This window comes from Eretmochelys imbricata, chromosome 7, assembly GCF_965152235.1.
Source record: "Eretmochelys imbricata isolate rEreImb1 chromosome 7, rEreImb1.hap1, whole genome shotgun sequence".
In the NCBI taxonomy this organism is placed as follows: domain Eukaryota; kingdom Metazoa; phylum Chordata; order Testudines; family Cheloniidae; genus Eretmochelys; species Eretmochelys imbricata.
Window position 1 is genome coordinate 48,873,534 of NC_135578.1, and position 16,547 is coordinate 48,890,080.

Consider the following 16,547-nt stretch of genomic DNA (forward strand, 5'->3'; position numbering starts at 1 on the left):
TGAAGGAGCTGAGCTCATTCTGTGATGCATCATTTTGTGTATGTTCCTTTTTTCATTCATTTACACAACTGCTCGCAAGGGGTTGGTGAGACGTAGTCTCAGAGAGAACTTCAGGGTTTGGATATAAAATCAAACAAATCAGCCTTGTGGGATGTTAAATTGAGGGCAGTTTCAAATGGAGGTAGGTTGGTAAAACCGTATGTGGCAGTGGGTTGTTGCAGTAAAAGGAGGGAGATCCTAGTGGTTGGGGTAATATGGTCTGAGCCAGTTAGTTATGCCACATGAGAACCGAAGTACTTGAATCTCCAGCGTCACAGATCAAAGCCCTGAACCTGATCTCTGCAGTTAGACAGCTGATCAGTGGGAGTCCGAGTGTGCAGCTGACTGCAGGATCGGAGCCTGAGCTCATCCTTTTGGAGGATATTTACTGCATGTGTGAACAAGCTTCCTTGTCTCTTACCAACCGGATGGGTCCATTTTCTAGGCTTGCCAAACTTCCTCTTCCAAACGGAAGCCTCCGATTGAGTTAGTGTTTGTGTACCTGGCTGCAGTGTGGTCCCTGCTGGTGGGAGCACGAACTTGCTCTGCTGTAACCAAGCCACACCAAATCAGTGCAGTCCCAGGAGATTCCCTGCATTCCAGGACACCATGGGGCATACAAGCTCTGAGTGCTCAGTATCTTCTGTGTTTTTGTGACCTTTAAAATGGCTGAGCGGATGAGTTTTTGGCGCTCCCCAGAAGGCTGTGATTGGGTTGAGACCTCATGTGCCAAGTTTCAGCCCTAGGCATATTTTCACAGCCGAACATTAAGGTGCCCCCCCCCCCCCCACCAATTCCCTGTGAACAGCATAGCTGAGCTCTGCCCTGAGCAGGGCAGGCGCTGCTATCAGTGAGCTGTCTCTGCACAACCCAGTTGTGATCCGTTCAGCCCTGGGGCAACAGGGTTTGCTGCTGGTTGTAAATCACTGAGCAAGCCCCATGACTCATTCTTTCAGACCAAAGCTGAGCTGGGCTGCCGGGACTTGGGCGTCTTTCAGCATTACTGACTGGAAAGCCAGGTTCACACTCAGATCCCATTTCCAGACCTCCTGCTCTGTGCAGAGCAATACCCTATAGCCAGAGACAAGCTGGACGCATGGTGATCTGAGAGCTCCTTAAGCCAGCAGTATACAATACAGCAGTGCACAGACAATCCAGGAAGTTTTTGGAGAGTGTTGGGGACAACTTCCTGGTACAAGTGATGGAGGAATCGACTAGGGGCCGTGCTCCTCTTTACCTGCTGCTTACAAACAGGGAAGAATTGGTAGGGGAAGTAGAAGTGGGTGGCAACCTAGGCAGCAGTGACCACGAGATGGTCCAGTTCAGGATCCTGACAGAAAGAAGAAAGGAGAGTAGCAAAATACGGACTCTGGACTTCAGAAAAGCAGATTTAGACTCCCTTAAGGAACTGATGGGAAGGATCCACTGGGAGGCTAATATGAGGGGGCAAGAAGTCCATGAGAGCTGGCTGTATTTTAAAGAAACCTTATTGAGTGCGCAGGAAGAAACCATCCCGAAGTGCAGAAAGAATAGCAAATATGGCAGGCGACATGCCTGGCTTAACAGTGAAATCTTCGGCGAGTTTAAACTCAAAAAGGAAGCGTAAGAGAAGTGGAAATTTGGACAGATGACTAGGGAGGAGTATAAAAACATTGCTAGAGCATGCAGGGGTGTAATCAGGATGGCCAAGGCAAAATGGAGTTGCAGCTAGCAAGGGATGTGAGGGGAACAAGAAGGGTTTCTACAGGCATGTTAGCAACAAGAAGGTGGTCAGGGAAAGTGTGGGCCCCTTACTGAATGGGGGAGGCAACATAGTGACAGAGGATATGGAAAAAGCTGAAGTACTCAATGCTTTTTTGCCTCTGTCTTCACAGACAAAGGCAGCTCTCAGACTACTGCACTGGGCAACACAGCATGGGGAGTAGGTGAGCAGTTGTCAGTGATGAAATAACAGGTTAAGGACTTTAGAAAAGCTGGACATGTACAAGTCCCTCGGGCTGGATCTAAGGCATCCAAGGGTGCTGAGGGAGTTGGCTGATGTGATTGCAGAGCCATTGGATATTATCTTTAAAAATTCGTGGCGATCTGGGGAGGTCCCAGACGATTGGAAAAAGGCAAATATAGTTCCCACACTTAAGGGAAGAAACAGAACCCAGGGACCTACAGTCCCCGGCAAAATCATGGAGCAGGTCCTCAAGGAATCCATTTTGAAGCACTTGGAGGAGAGGAAGGTGATCAGGAACAGTCAACATGGATTCACCAAGGGCAAGTCATCCCTGACCAACCTGATTGCCTTCTATGATTAAATAACTGGCTTTGTGGATATGGGGAGAGCGGTGGATGTGATATATCTTGACTTTAGGAAAGCTTTTGATACGGTCTCCCACAATATTCTTGTCAGCAAGTTAAAGAAGTATGGATTGGATGAATGGACTATAAGGTGGATAGAAAGCTGGCTAGATTGTCGGGCTCAATGGGTAGTGATCAACGGCTCGGTCTAGTTGGCAGCTGGTATCAAGCAGAGTGCCTCAGGGGTCGGTCCTGGGGCTGGTTTTGTTCAACATCTTTATTAATGATCTGGATGATGGGATTAATTGAACCCTCTGCAAGTTCACAGATCAACAATCTAGGGGGAGCGGTAGATACGCTGGAGAGTAGGGATGGGGTCCAGAGCACTGTTCCCTCTAAGCTGTGCGCGTGCACACAGATCCTAAACCGCGCGCACACGGCGAAACACTGTGCGCACAATAATTTGCACAGAAGAAATTTTTTGCACACACGGCCTGTCAAAAATTAGAGGGAATGTTGGTCCAGAGTGAGGTAGACAAATTGGAGGATTGGGCTAAAAGAAATCTGATGAGGTTCAACAAGGACAAGTGAAGAGTCCTGCACTTAGGATGGAAGAATCCCATGCACCGCTATAGGGTGGGGACCGACTAAGCGGCAGTTTTGCAGAAAAAGACCTGGGGATTACAGTGGACAAGAAGCTGGACATGAGTCATCTGTGTGTCCTTGTTGCCAAGAAGGCCAATGGCATATTGGGCTGCATTAGTAGGAGCATTGCCAGCAGATCGAGGGAAGTGATTATTCCCCTCTATTTGGCACTGGTGAGGCAACATCTGGAGTATTGCGTCCAGTTTTGGGCCCCCCACTACAGAAAGGATGTGGACAAATTGGAGAGAGTCCAGTGGAGGGCAACGAAAATTATTAGGGGACTGGAGCACATGACTTACGAGGAGAGGCTGAGGGAACTGGGGTGGTTTAGTCTGCAGAAGAGGAGTGAGGGGGGATTTGATAGCAGCTTTCAGTTACCTGAAGGGGGGTTCCAAAGAGGATGGAGCTCGGCTGTTCTCAGTGGTGGCAGATGACAGAACAAGGAGCAATGGTCTCAAATTGCAGTGGGGGAGGTCTAGGTTGGATATTAGGAAACACTTTCACCAGGAGGGTGATGAGGCACTGGAATGGGTTACCTAAGGAGGTGGTGGAATCTCCGTCCTTAGAGGTTTTTAAGGCCTGGCTTGACAAAGCCCTGGCTGGGATGATTTAGTTGGTGTTGGTCCTGCTTTGAGCAGGGGGTTGGACTAGATGACCTCCTGAGGTCTCTTCCAACCCTCATCTTCTATGATTCTATGCCAGTCCCGTTCAGAACCAGTCAGTCCTGCTGAGGCTAGCTGAACGGTAGGGGGTAGCTGAAGTAGAGGGGCTGGAGGGACCTGGAGAGGCTTCGGAGCAGCTGTGCCATTTGGAGACACTAGCTCCTGGGGGCAGACCTCATTAGCTGAAGGGCAAATGGCTTGCGCTGTATTTGGCAGCAGATGTTTCCATGTGCTGATAGGAGCCTTGACTGTATGTAACCCTCTGAAGTGCATTTCCTTTTTACTAATTCTGCCTGATTAGCTCCTCTGTCTTAGACAGGAGCTCAGCCTCCCTTAGCTAGGCGGGGTCTGGGGGCAGCAATCTGAGCACACTCTGCCTCTTGTTGGTGAGGGGGAATTCCTAGATTCCAAGGGACCACTGTGATCACCTCGTCCGACCTGCTGTGTAACAGGCCAGAGAACTGCCCCCTGATTGTCTGTCTGTGTGTGATGTGTGCACACCCTGGTGGTCTTCCCCGAGGGGCCTTGAGTGGTTCCCATCTGGGAACACTGGTGGGTCCCATCTTGGGCCAGACCATGCTGCGAGGGAGCAGCCAAGGTCAGGGCTTGTGCCCCCTCCTGGCCATGCAGCAGTCCTGTCCGCTAGACTGACCTTTCCACACTCTCCATCCCAACTGCTGCCATCAGTGACCCAAATCCAGGGAGGGTTTTCACTGATGAGAGCTAGGGCAGAAAGACCAGCTCCAGCCTGTAGTGCTGTCCAATGGCTATGGCTGGGTGGGTAAAGGACCCCTGTCTCCGAAATCGTGGGCTAGTGGGCCAGCTGGAGGGCAGGGCGAGGTGACCGATCGCTGCCCAACCTCTGTGACGGACAGCAGGCGGGTTTGTCACACACTGTGCTGTGGGTGCTGCTCAGATCCCATCCCGGCCAGCCCCGTCACAGTCTGGGTGCAGGACAGGGTGGTCACCGTTGGGGGGATGCTGGTGTTGAACTGATGTCTTGTGGGCGCTCTGGAGGACCTCTGTGGGGTGACAAGGAACGTGACTCCCTGTTGGGAGTGATGTACCCTCCGCTCTGAGGAAAGGCAACACGCTCCACCCCAGCCCCAAGAGCTTGGAGATGACAGGATCTGAGCTGGCAGCAAGTGGAAAGGAGAGTGGGGATGCTGGTGTGGCCCTGGCACTCTGGCCGGCAGGAGGCCTTAAATTATAGGGAGAATGCCTCTGAATTCATTATGGGGCATTTATGTCCTAAAAGTCTTGTAATGTTTCACTTCCTACCCCTGTTACATAGTGCTGCAGCTTGCATCTGCCACTGCATCTCTGCTTCCTTTTCTCAGTTGGCTGGCCCCCAGGCAGCATGGCTCTAGGGCAAGCTGGCACCAAATCTCCCCAGGCTGCTGAAAGCCATGCAACCTAGCCTTCGCCTCCAGGGAGAGGAAGGGGAATCTGTGCGGCTTTCCTCTCGGGCTGCGCGGAGCCAACTGGTGCTAGACAATGCAGATGAACCAGTGTTTGCAGGCGTGAGGACAGCCAGCTATAGGAATGAATCTGAGAGCAATGGGTAAGGAAAGTGAGACACTCATCAGATCCAGCCATGTCCTAGGGGGCAGATCCAGGCACTGCCCCCTGTTCAGAGATGTAGCAGGGGGCCTGCATCATCCTAGCATGGCTTCTCTGGCCAGTACTTGCTGTCATGCTGATTAGAACGTGGTTGTAAGGTAGAATGTCCCGTCTGCATTGATCAGGTCTGTCCGTGTACTTGCAGGCCCCCGTCACGCTACTGTATCTGAGCACTTCAAAAATGTTGGTGAGTTCCTCCTCATAGCCCCCTCCTTCTCTCCATGAGGTAGGGCAGCAGGATCACCATTTGACAGATGGGAAACTGAGGCTCAGAGCGTGCCTTTGGTCACTTGAAGCCTTTGGCAGAACAGGGAATTGGACCCATCTTGATAACAATAGCTGTGCTTAGAGTGGGGCGTGCAATGGGCATGTATACTGCCTGGCTAGGATAGTATGCCGTGGTACCTACTTCCACTGCCAGCTTCTAGGAGGAAGAGGAGGTTTCCTGTGGGTGGGGGAGGAGAGAGCCCACTCACTCGACTCTTTGTCCCCCGTGATCATGGTAGTCCCTGAAAGAGTAACTGCTTCCAGCTGGCCTCTGCTGTCCAGGGGTTTGTGATGTCTGGAGCCACACGTGTGGGATGGGGAGAGGCATGATTGGCTTCCTGGAATGCCCCTCTTCCCCCCAACATGATTCAGAGTTTGCACCACGCCAGGGACGTTCCACTTAGTCTCGCTGTTCATCACCATCCTGGCCCTTGTTAAGTGTCAGGCAGGACACCGGTTCTTGCAGCCTGCCTGGGAAAGCAGGCCGTGCTGATGGGCTTGTCAATGAAGATCAGGCCTTGGTGGCTCCCCTATCCAACCAAGGCCACGTCTAGTTCAAGGAATTGATCCACGCTGCACCAGTTCACTTGGCCCAGCCGTGCACGTTCATGCAGGTCATGCTGCGCCATTGCAAAGCAGCCTATGATTTTGCCCTGCAGCCACCCTCGTGCTGCGTAGCACCTGTTGTGGCCTGTGGCCCTCTGAGCATGTAGCCTGTTGTCTGGGCGCTGCTCTCTGGCCTGGGGCATTCTCGATAATCTTTGCTCAGCATAAAGGGATATTTCTAGAGGGCTGAGAGGACTTGTGGGGAAAAAGTGGTGGCAAATCTCCCACCATCCTCTGGGGAACTCCCATAATACCTGAGTGGGAGCCCTGAACTTGCCTGCAGCTGTTGGTATAGTTTCAGGCTGTCCTTGCGAGATGAAGTAATGCTGTAGCTGCGGTGCTGTCTGGACGTGCACGTTTCTATACCCCGATGCTTCCGTTAGACTTCTTGGCTATCCCTATGAGGTGTCTTGTTTGCAGGGGCCTTTCAAGCGGCGGAAGGGGGCTGTTTTCCAGGGGCAGACAGCTTTTCTAGGAGCTCAGCCTCCTGAAAGAACACTCTCTCCTCTCCTCTCCCAAGGTGGAAGGATCCCTCCACCCCTTGTAACTTAGTCCTTGGGAGGGTCAGCATTTGCCAGCCAGTGGTGCATGAGAGAGCTGGGTGTGCTGTGTCTACTTCCCTGCCTTTGGACACACTGTGGCCTCTGCAAATCGGGCTCTGCTAAGGTGTGTCCAGCTGGACAGCCAATGTCTCTCGTCACTTTGACAATGCGGGGCCTACGTGCTTGTTGCTTTGAGTTTGCATTGCTCCAGGGTGGGGATGAGGGCCCCTTGTTCCCAGCTTCCCGCATCAGACTGGCCCAGAGGCCTTGTACTGCTCAGTATTCATACCACCTGTTCATGTCCACAGGTGTGCTGGTACAGTCCAGCTAGCAGCTTCTGCCAGTGTGCAAGGCTTCCAAAGTCCCCTAGGTGGGATCACCGGGGCATGTGAAGGGCTGAGGCATGCTGCACAGTGAGATTGAGCCCACTAAAGTGTGTGGTGCCAAAAGTCACCTTCCCTTTATCCTAGGGCTCCCTGGAGAGCAGGGTCTACTCCAGTGCATCCCTTTGCAAGCTTCTTCTTGTAAGCTTCTGTACGTCTCTGGGCTAAAGTGTCTGATGACCAGAGAAGTACTTGTAAGCCCAGAGGGCCAGACTCTTTGAGGCTCTGCTGCTGGGAGGCCTGTCTGGATGTTAATGCGGCAGCAGGTGGGTTACATCCTCTGTTGTTGTTGACCCTAATCACACCACAGTGTCCCGCTGCCGCACGGCAATGTCCAGTCAAACACTGCAGCTCATGGCTTTTCTCTCTCTCCTTTCTCTACAGGTGCAGGAGAGTCTGGGAAGAGCACAATTGTCAAGCAGATGAAGTAAGCAATGCCTCCCCTTCTTTGCTTTTGTTTCTGAGTTTCAGCAATTGCCTCCCTATTTCACCCCACTGCAGAGAGTGGAGTGTGCGTTCTACAGCCAGGGACCGGGGTGCCACGTGGGTGCTGCGTTCTGCAGCTAGGGACTGGGATGGTGGTGCCACGTTTTGTATGAACTCCTTTAATAATAATTAATAATAATTTTTAAAAATTGCGATCCAAAGCCTGTGATTTCAACAAAAGTCATCCATGCTTTATAGATGCTTTAGTTTCCATTAGCGAGATCTAGAAAAAGCGCTTCCAGGGGATAGTTATGGCAGGCTTTTCTGCACTGCATTTGGGTGATACGATTTCCATGTTCTTAGGGCTCTTGTTTTAAAAACACCCTTTTTGTATTTGAGTTTTTCATCTGAACAGCCAGGGCAGCCCACGCTGTGGGGCCAGTGATCAGTTAGAATGGCTGCTCTGGCGTTGCACCATTGATCACATCCAGACCCTAGAGAGCTTGTTGTGTCGTAGCCTAACTGGCTGGCTGCTGACCCTGTTAGCTCTGTTGGGGAACTGTGTGGTCACTGGTGTCTGCACTCTCTCTGCTAGTCTCCCGTTCAGCACACTTGTTCCCCTGTTCAGTTCACAGGGTGGCTTGTTTCAGCTTTGCCCAAAGCCAACGCCGAACTGCCTGGAGGTTGGGCTGGAACTTCCCCAGTGCGTTGGCCCGGACAGAACCACTGGTTAGAGGGCTGTTCACGCTTGCCTCTAGCCAGCACCAGTTGCTTCCCCGTTGGAGGCAGGAGACTGGACTAGCTGGCCCACTGGTCTGATCCAGCCGGGCAGTTTGTATGTTCCTGCATCGCATCCATCTGCTCGCAGCAAAACGGTCCCACTCTGGGTCTTTCAGAGGGACACACATTTCCCACGCTGCCATGAACTCGCTCGAATGTGATTACCTGTGCTGAAAAATGTCCATTTGTGTCTCTTGTCCATTATCTTGGAGGTATGTGTCTGTGCTATGGCTGTCGCTCCCTCTGAATGCCCGAGAGACCTTTCCTGTTCAGTTTTATGATAAGTCCTCCGTAGCGCATCTTGGGATAGAGCAGAGAGTTGCTTTCACTCCATGTGTTAGGACAATACCTGGGCAAGCTGCTCTGAGCAGCTGAGTTCTTCCCCATCCCATGCTCCTGCTTGTGGGAGTGCCATGGGCTCACTGAATTCCTGGGACTGGGCCGCAGTCTAGCTTCGGTTGGGGTTAGCAGTGTCTGAGGAGAAGGGACTCTGTTTATATGCTTGCTATTTTTGTCTTTTTAATAACACTGTTCAGTTTCAGCAGTCCATCCACATAAAGCTAGCAGCACCTCTGCACAGCCTTACAGGACAGCATTCAGACTCCACATGCTTTATGGATTCCGCAAAAAGATTAGGGAGGCAGAGCAGATTAGAGGATTTAAAAAACAAACCCTTTTGATTAAAACCTCCTCTCATAGCCAGGCCCTCTAATTTTGGGCGCAATGTTCTCTCTGGCTGGCATGATGAACCCAGAACTTGCTTAATTTGAGCAAAACTTTACTCTTCTGGCAGCCTGGGGCAAATTGCCTTTTGAATATTTCAGTGACTTGCAATTAAACATGGAAAGTGACATCAAAAATGCATATGACAGTGATTACATAAATAGCAAAGAGCAATGCTGAAAGGTATCACACAATGAGGATACACAAAAATGGTTTGTGTTGGGAGAGGCAGCCTAGAGACCCCTGCACAGCATCACAAACTAAAACCTCCTGATAGGAAACCACCCTAGTAGAAATCTGCTGCATAAGAATTGACAGACCCATTCTAGTGAGGAGGGAAAACGACGATTGGCTGAACAGGGCCCTATAGAAATAAACCTTCAGGGGAAGGTTCAAGGCATTCTCTAAAAGCAGAGGGAGCTGTTTGTCAAAGGGGAGTGACTTCCGAACTCTGGGGTTTACAGAGAGCTTTTATAATCATTCTGTTCAGACGGGCTGTATCTCCTTAACATCTGAGCATCCAGACCCAGAGCATGGCCAAGCTAAAGAACAGCCAAATCCCCAGTGGGCATAACTCAAGTGAGCATTCCACAAGAGAATTAGACCGGGGGGGGGGGCGGGGTAGATTTCCTGCCTGGCCTGAAGAGAAGAAACTGTCTTGCAAAGACAGAGAGGAAGGTTGGTCTTGTCGTTAAGGCATTTGACTGGGTCTCAGAAGATTTTGGTTCAATTTCCAGTGCTACTACAGACTTCCTGAGTGGGCAAATAACTGAGACTCTGTACCTTAATTCCCCTCTTCTGCTCTGTCTAGTCCCTGCCCCAAAGAGCTGACAATCCCATGCTATGTGACAGCTAGCACAGTGCGGCTCTGATTTTGGTTGGGGCTTCTAATGTTGCTACAATACAAAAAGCTGCTACTCAGAATAATACTCAAATGTATTTAAAACCAGATCCTTTAATTACGTTGTATGTGTCTGAACCTCTTGCTGAAATGTGTTTGTGAACCCCTGCGGTGTGGGAGCCCAAACGCAATAGATTGTTCTGCTAGATTAAGGTGGGATGGAGACTGGAGTACAAGAAGAGCTGTTTTAATGAGTCAATAAAATGCTTAAGTTTTAAAGGGCTACAGAATCTGGTTATTTGGGCATCTCTATGCTGTCAATCAACACAACGTGCTGGAGCTGAACAGGTTGGCTGCGTTTGCTCCATTTATCTTGGCACATTCAGGCTTGAAAAATTAGTGGCAGGTGACAAACTCCCTGCCTGCTGGGTGGCTGGTGGGTGAGTGAGAGCTCTGCTGCTACAGGTGGAATTGATAAGCATCTGGTCAATTTCACCGTTGCTATGCTGGCTAGTCCTTTCAGCTGCAGGGAACCCAAGCAGAGTTGAGTGGATTTCAGTATTGCTGTTGGGGACAGCAGCAGAGGCAAGCCTTGATCACAAACCAGTTGCTGCTGTGGGATGTCCCAGGTCAGGGGAGTCCCAGCATGGCCAAGGGGTTGTGATCACCCTCCCTTTTTTATGGTGACTAATTCTTTCTTGTTGTAACATGGCCTCCTGGTAGGGAAACAGTTCAGAAACACTGCCCTAGGTGGTGGTTAGTGGAGAAGAATCTCTTCTTCAGTTCTGCATCTCCCCTCTTCCTCCCCCCCCAAAAAAATCTTCTTGCAGCAGCTGACTAAACCTGACTAGTTTCACGGCTGCTGAGCTCACTCCAGGCAGCGATTCTGGAACTGATCAGCTGCTGTAGAAAGCTGTGAGAGGCTGAGGTCTCGGGATGACCAGCAGCAGGAAGGCAAGAACTTAGGACCCAAAATCCAGTGGGTGAGGGGGGAAAGAGAAGGCGGGGGGGCGGGGGGGAGTTCCCTTTTTTTGCAGTAGTTGAATCTTCAGACTTCTCACCTCCTCTCCTGGGAGGTGGGAAGGGGGGTGGGGGGGACAACCCTCTTGGAGCCAGGATGGGATGGTGGGGGAGCTCTGGCTGGGGTGTCTGGGAGGGATGTTGGTGACAACCCTATTAGGTTAATCTGAAAGCTGGGTCCAGGGACAGCATTCAGGTGGGAAGCATGCAGTGCCCTATGCACGCTGCAGGGTGAGTGCCCTGCCCTGGAGCGGCTGAGGACCCCGTCTTTCATAGCAGCCATTATCTGGCAAACGTCTGTGTGATTGTCTTCTCCCCTCGGAGTCGGGCAGCACTGCCACAGTCCTTCTCATCCCCGGTGCTGGGCTCCCGTGATGGTAACATGGCCCTCTTTAGCGGTGCTGCTCCCAGAGACCGTCTCCACTGGGAAGTGCATCTCGGGGGAATGCTTCCTGCCCTCCGGAGAGGGAGCTGCTGCACAGAGCTGAATGGGGGCAGCTCCCAGCGAGCAATGTGAATCCTAGTGAGGGAGCAGGGGGTGAGGGTGGGTTCTGCTGGGGAGCTCCGCTAGGACATGGTCAGCTCGGTGATGGTCTGACTTTGTTCCTGACTCCTCTTCAAGGATTATCCATGAGGATGGCTACTCAGAAGAGGAGTGCAGGCAATACAAAGCCGTGGTTTACAGCAACACCATTCAGTCCATTATGGCCATCATCAAAGCCATGGGCAACCTGCAGATTGACTTCGGAGACCTTGCAAGAGCGGTGAGTTACCCTCTCTGTGCCTGAGGATTGTCCTTGCTTTCACTGCTAGCCCTGGCGTGGGGAGTCAGAGCTCTTCTGCCTGCTGCCTGTCTGAATGCGGCATTCGAGGAGTCGTGACGCTTGCCAGAGGAGCAAGAATAGCTGAATCCTAGAACTGTTGGTGCCTAGAACCTCACTGGCCGTTGGGAGGTTGAGGCTATCCACGCCCAGCAGCAGTTGCAGTCAATAGATTTTTAAGAGCTGTGCTTCTGAGTGGGTGAGGCCTGAGCAACATAACCCAGCCAGCCCCTAAGGCCTTGGGGGTTATGTTTAGCCGGAGGACTCCAGGCATGGGCATGTGCTGCTACACTGTGCACTGCAAGTGCTTGTTCAGCTCCCCCCTGAGCACTGTGTGTGACCTGTCCTCCATCCTGCTGGGTCCCAGCCTGAGGGATGGGGCAGTTGCGAGGGGAGGTGCCTCTGGGGCACAAGCTTTAATGAGCGTGAGCTTTCAGGTGCAGAGAATCAAAGCGACTCAGGCTTGGTCCAGGCACGTGCCCTGACCTACTCCTCCATTCGCTGCCTCCCTGTAACCACCAAGAGCAAGCTAAGGGCCAGCATGAGCAAAGGGGATCTAGATAGGAGGCAATGTGGTCTAATGGCTACAGCAATGGCTGGCCATTCAGCAGAGCTGGGTTTTATTCCTGGCTCCCTAGGTTTCCTGTGTGACATCAGGCAAGTTGCCTCCCTGTGCTGCCTTCTGGGGATAATGCTGCACTCCCCATGTATGGCGCATCGGGATGCTGCGAGAGGGGGCTGTGGAAGGGCTAAGTAAGGTTTGGGGGGGCGCTAACAATAGCAGCAGCAATCATGGTTTTTTTTCCTCTGCCTGGGACCTCCCTCGTTCAGGGTTTGCTCGCTTTGCAAAGCCGTGTGTCTGATTTGGTTGGTCATTACCTGAGGATCAGAAGTAGGACGCTGTTTGTTCAGCCCCCAGTAATGTCCCTCAATTGCTTAAACCATGTGTAGCAAGATCTGAGAGATGGCAGGTGTCCTTAATCTGCCTAATGACCATGCGTGTGGTGATGTCCTACCATACCTGGCTCTTGAGGAATGCTTTGGTCTAAAGGCTAATGAACTAGCTTTGCGCTCTCAGAAGCTCCCCCTTGCTAATGAGGGCACAGAATAGATCTTCTAACACCACTTTTCGATCCCAGTCGTCAACTGGTAATGCCCTGAAATCTTCTAGGTACTTCCATAAATGTGCTTTAATAAGTGGGGTCCTTGCTGATGACCAGTGCTAATTACCTTGCTCTGGTCCTCTGAGGAGCTGGGAGTTCGTGCTTGGGGAGGGTTCTATGATGATTACCCTGCGTGATTGTATGCTCTCTCTGCCAGCGAGAGCAGGCACTGCCATGGGGGACTGCTTTTAATGCATGGTTGGCCTAACAGCAGCCCTGCAGCCCACAGTCCGAGCAGGTTTGCTTGGTGCTACGTAGTGTAAGTGGTGGCAGAATTAAGCCACATGCACTAGATGTCTGAGCCTGATTTTCATTAACTTCCATTGTAATGAGTTACTGCTTGTAGTGTTGGATGGGGGGAGAGGAAATGTCTCATGATAGCCATAAAATGCTGAATGTGTCTGTGCACGGAGTCTCTAACTTCAGATCTGCCTCGATGGCTCCCCCCATCCCAAAATACGGCTTCTAGAATCACTCAGACAAGATGGCCAGACTTTTGATGCTCCAGCTATGTGCATGAAATAGAGCAGGTCGCAGCCACTCTCCTCATGAATGCAGTGGAAGTGCTGTAATCAGTACAGCTCCCATCATGCAGTGCTTCACCGTGGCCTAGCTGCTAGCTTCCAGGTGACCTTAAAGCTGCTGAGGTTACTAGGGTCCTGTGGTAGCTTCAAATCTCCCAGGCTATGTGTAGGCCAGGGAAAAGGGGCTGCTTTCTCAGCTTGGCTTGACTCGACTCGACTCGGCTCAGCTCAGGTTTATTAGTACGACAAGAGCAGGCAAACCAAGCTCAGCATGACTCACTTCCTTATAAATGCATGCAGTGTGCAGGACAGACAAGTACTTGCTCTAGCATTCTTCTTTGTTTGCTGTGTACCGCTTTGTTGCCCTGCAGGTCGATGGAGAGAGCCCTAGCAGCATGTAGCAAGTGCCCAGGTGGCCACTGGGCCATAGTGTGATGCTATGGTTTAAAACACAGGCTTACAAAGAGGCTTGTACAGCTGAGGAAGCTGATCCTCCTGCCAAGCCAGCTATGAGTAGAGAATGTGACTGCAGCAGCAAAACTGTTTGTTCTCCTTAAACCCTGGAGGCGGTTGTACCTGTCAGAAGAGCTCCCAGCAGGAAAAGAGATGTTTAAGCCCTGCCTATGGCCTCCTGGCAGTGTGAAGCTGGCTGGCAGTGCTAGAGGCCGAACCCAGTTTACCTCCTTGGTGCTTCCTGTATTCCTGGGCCAAGGACAGGAGGTTGTGCTTGGAACTGCCAGCACAAAGGAGTCGACAAGGAAAGTTCTGCAATCCACACAGGGCTGATGTGGCAGAGGGTGCTCAGCAATTCAGATGAGCTGGGCTCTGCTGGAGACTTATTCCCTTGAGGGCTATCTTGAGTGAGTAGCTACAATTGCTGAGGCAAAGGAATTCTTGATGCTCCAGTCTCCATCCCTCCCGTTTCCCAGCAGGGAATGCTGAAATTGTCTTAGCTTGGCCTTTTCCTGCTACCTCTCTGTTTGTCACTGGGGTCATAAAAGGCAGGGGAGACAAAGCTTCTGCATTTCGTTTGCTTATGGGAACATCAGCTGGTTGGGTGACTGCAAATGAGCACTGTATAGCAGGTGTATTTCTCCTCTCCCCAGTCCCCTCCATGGTTTAACAGAGGCCAGCTGAAATGAAATCTAGCTTATTGTTTGGAGGAGTCCTCAGCAAGGAGCATCCCTAATACCATGGCATGGCAGGGGACCTGTGCCTTTCCTTTCTGACCTCTATGGGTTCCAGAGAAGTAAATGTATGTGTAACTGTTGGGCAGTGTGTTTTATGCATTCCCTTCCATGCCTGACCACAGAGGATGCAAGTCTGTTACAGCCCCCACTACGGAGCCAGGCTCTTTTAGTGCTGGAGGTCCCCAGTGCAGTCCCTGGGCATGCTCAAGCAGGTGGCCGTCACATGTGCTGTTGTGAAGAGCCCCTCTGATTGGAAGTGCAGGGTGTCTTGGGGACAGTGCTGCGATTGGGCCTGAAAATCTGGAGCTGCAGCAGCCCAGCTGTGTACCTGCCAGTAGCCGATCGGCTGGGAAGTCTGATTCTCCCCATTTGTGTGTTGCAGCACGCTTTGATCCTGCTTTTAGAGTTCTGCTCAGCACTGGGAGACCCTGCAGAACAGTCACAGTGCGGCATCTATTCCGCTGCCTGAAATGCTCCCGCTCCTCCAAACGATGGATTGATCGAGCCATCTCTGTGACTGGCCATCTCTGTAGGGCTCCTGTTCATGTCTAACATTGTGCCTTAGTCACCAGAATGCCTTGCAGACACTTGACAGTTGGTCACCAGTTTCCCCCAGTGTCATAACTTCGGTGCGTGGGCAAGGGAATGAGAGGAGATCTCTGTGTAAATGCAATGGTTCCTGAACAATCCTGCCCGAGTTTCCTTGCTGTCGGGTCACAAGCTAATCCAAATGGTGTACTGCTGTTCCCAGGGCTAAGTAACCGATGATAAGCCATGACTGCATATTTTTTTAATTGACATCTAGTTTGTTTGCCTGCCGTCAGCCCTGCAGGAAATCAGTGGAGTCCCAAAGTGTGGATTTTTCTGCTGGCTTCTTTGCAAAGATTTGAAGTGCCACTTGCCCCATTACTCAAAGAAGTGAACCTCCCTGGGGAGGGGTTTCTTGGGAGCCTTAGCGGTATGTGCATAGTACATGGTAGGTGCAAACCTCCTGGGTTTTGGAGCATTATGTTCCTCTAGTACAAGGCTTGGCCATCAAACTTTAGTGTGATCAGCTTTCATACATAGCAGACGTGAGAAGCAGCTGTTGCTCAGGAACTTCATTGATGTTTGTGGTTTGCTGTTCCCTGCAGGATGATGCTCGTCAGTTATTTGCACTCTCTTGCACTGCAGAGGAGCAGGGAATCATGCCAGAGGACCTTGCCAATGTGATTCGGAGGCTGTGGGCTGATAACGGTGTCCAGGCCTGCTTTAACCGCTCCCGAGAGTACCAGCTGAATGACTCTGCTGCATAGTGAGTACCTCTCCTTTACTGTCCTCAGGCAGATTTAACCTGGGGCTGAAATGTGCCACAGCTTCAAGTGGCGTGTGCCAAAGGCCAGCCTGTACAGTGTGTGAAATCTGATGGGGAGCTGCACCCTGATGATGGTGTCTTGTTCATGGACAAAATGACCTATGTGCATTGAGCTGGACACGTGTGCGTGCTGCTGTCATGAGTGTGGGCACTGCTGTAAGCACAAAGGGGGCAGGTGTAGGATAATGAAACATTGACCATCACTCTGCTAGATTTGCCATGTAACACAGCGGTCTCCATTGCTTCCTCTGGTGTTATCTTAAAATAATCTGAATTGTGGTTGCATGTCAATACTGGGCAAGTTAAACTAGTCATTGGTGCTGGCTCTTTGGCTTCCTCACCAACCATTGTTCGCAGGGACTGTCCTGGGCCCCTTGGGACCAGAGGGAGTAGTCTGGCCAGAGGAGGGGGAGTTCAGGGAAGGGTATGCCACATCCTCTGAGAGTAATTCTAGTACAAGTTGAGCACAGTTTGGATGAGAACTGTCCAAGCATTGTGGGACGCTTGGGTCTGGAATTTCTGGGCTGGGTTGCCCCTTCTTGCCCTCCCATGAGTCTTGCGAATGGGTTAGCTGGAAGCTGGGGAACTGTTCATCATTGCCACCTGGTTTGTGACACAGAGGCTAGCCTGGTTGCTAATGCAGCCCAAG

At 51.5% G+C, this 16,547-nt stretch overlaps 1 protein-coding gene across 1 annotated transcript in view; it reads left to right on the forward strand.

The window, feature by feature from the left end:
- The window catches only part of GNAI2 (G protein subunit alpha i2), a 204,038-nt gene that overhangs the window by 109,164 nt on the left and 78,327 nt on the right, over positions 1–16,547 (forward strand). The window contains exons 2-4 of the mRNA XM_077821414.1: positions 7,441–7,483; positions 11,469–11,610; positions 15,678–15,838. Of these exons, the coding sequence (XP_077677540.1) occupies positions 7,441–7,483; positions 11,469–11,610; positions 15,678–15,838 (346 nt within the window). The remainder of the gene's footprint in view (positions 1–7,440; positions 7,484–11,468; positions 11,611–15,677; positions 15,839–16,547) is intronic.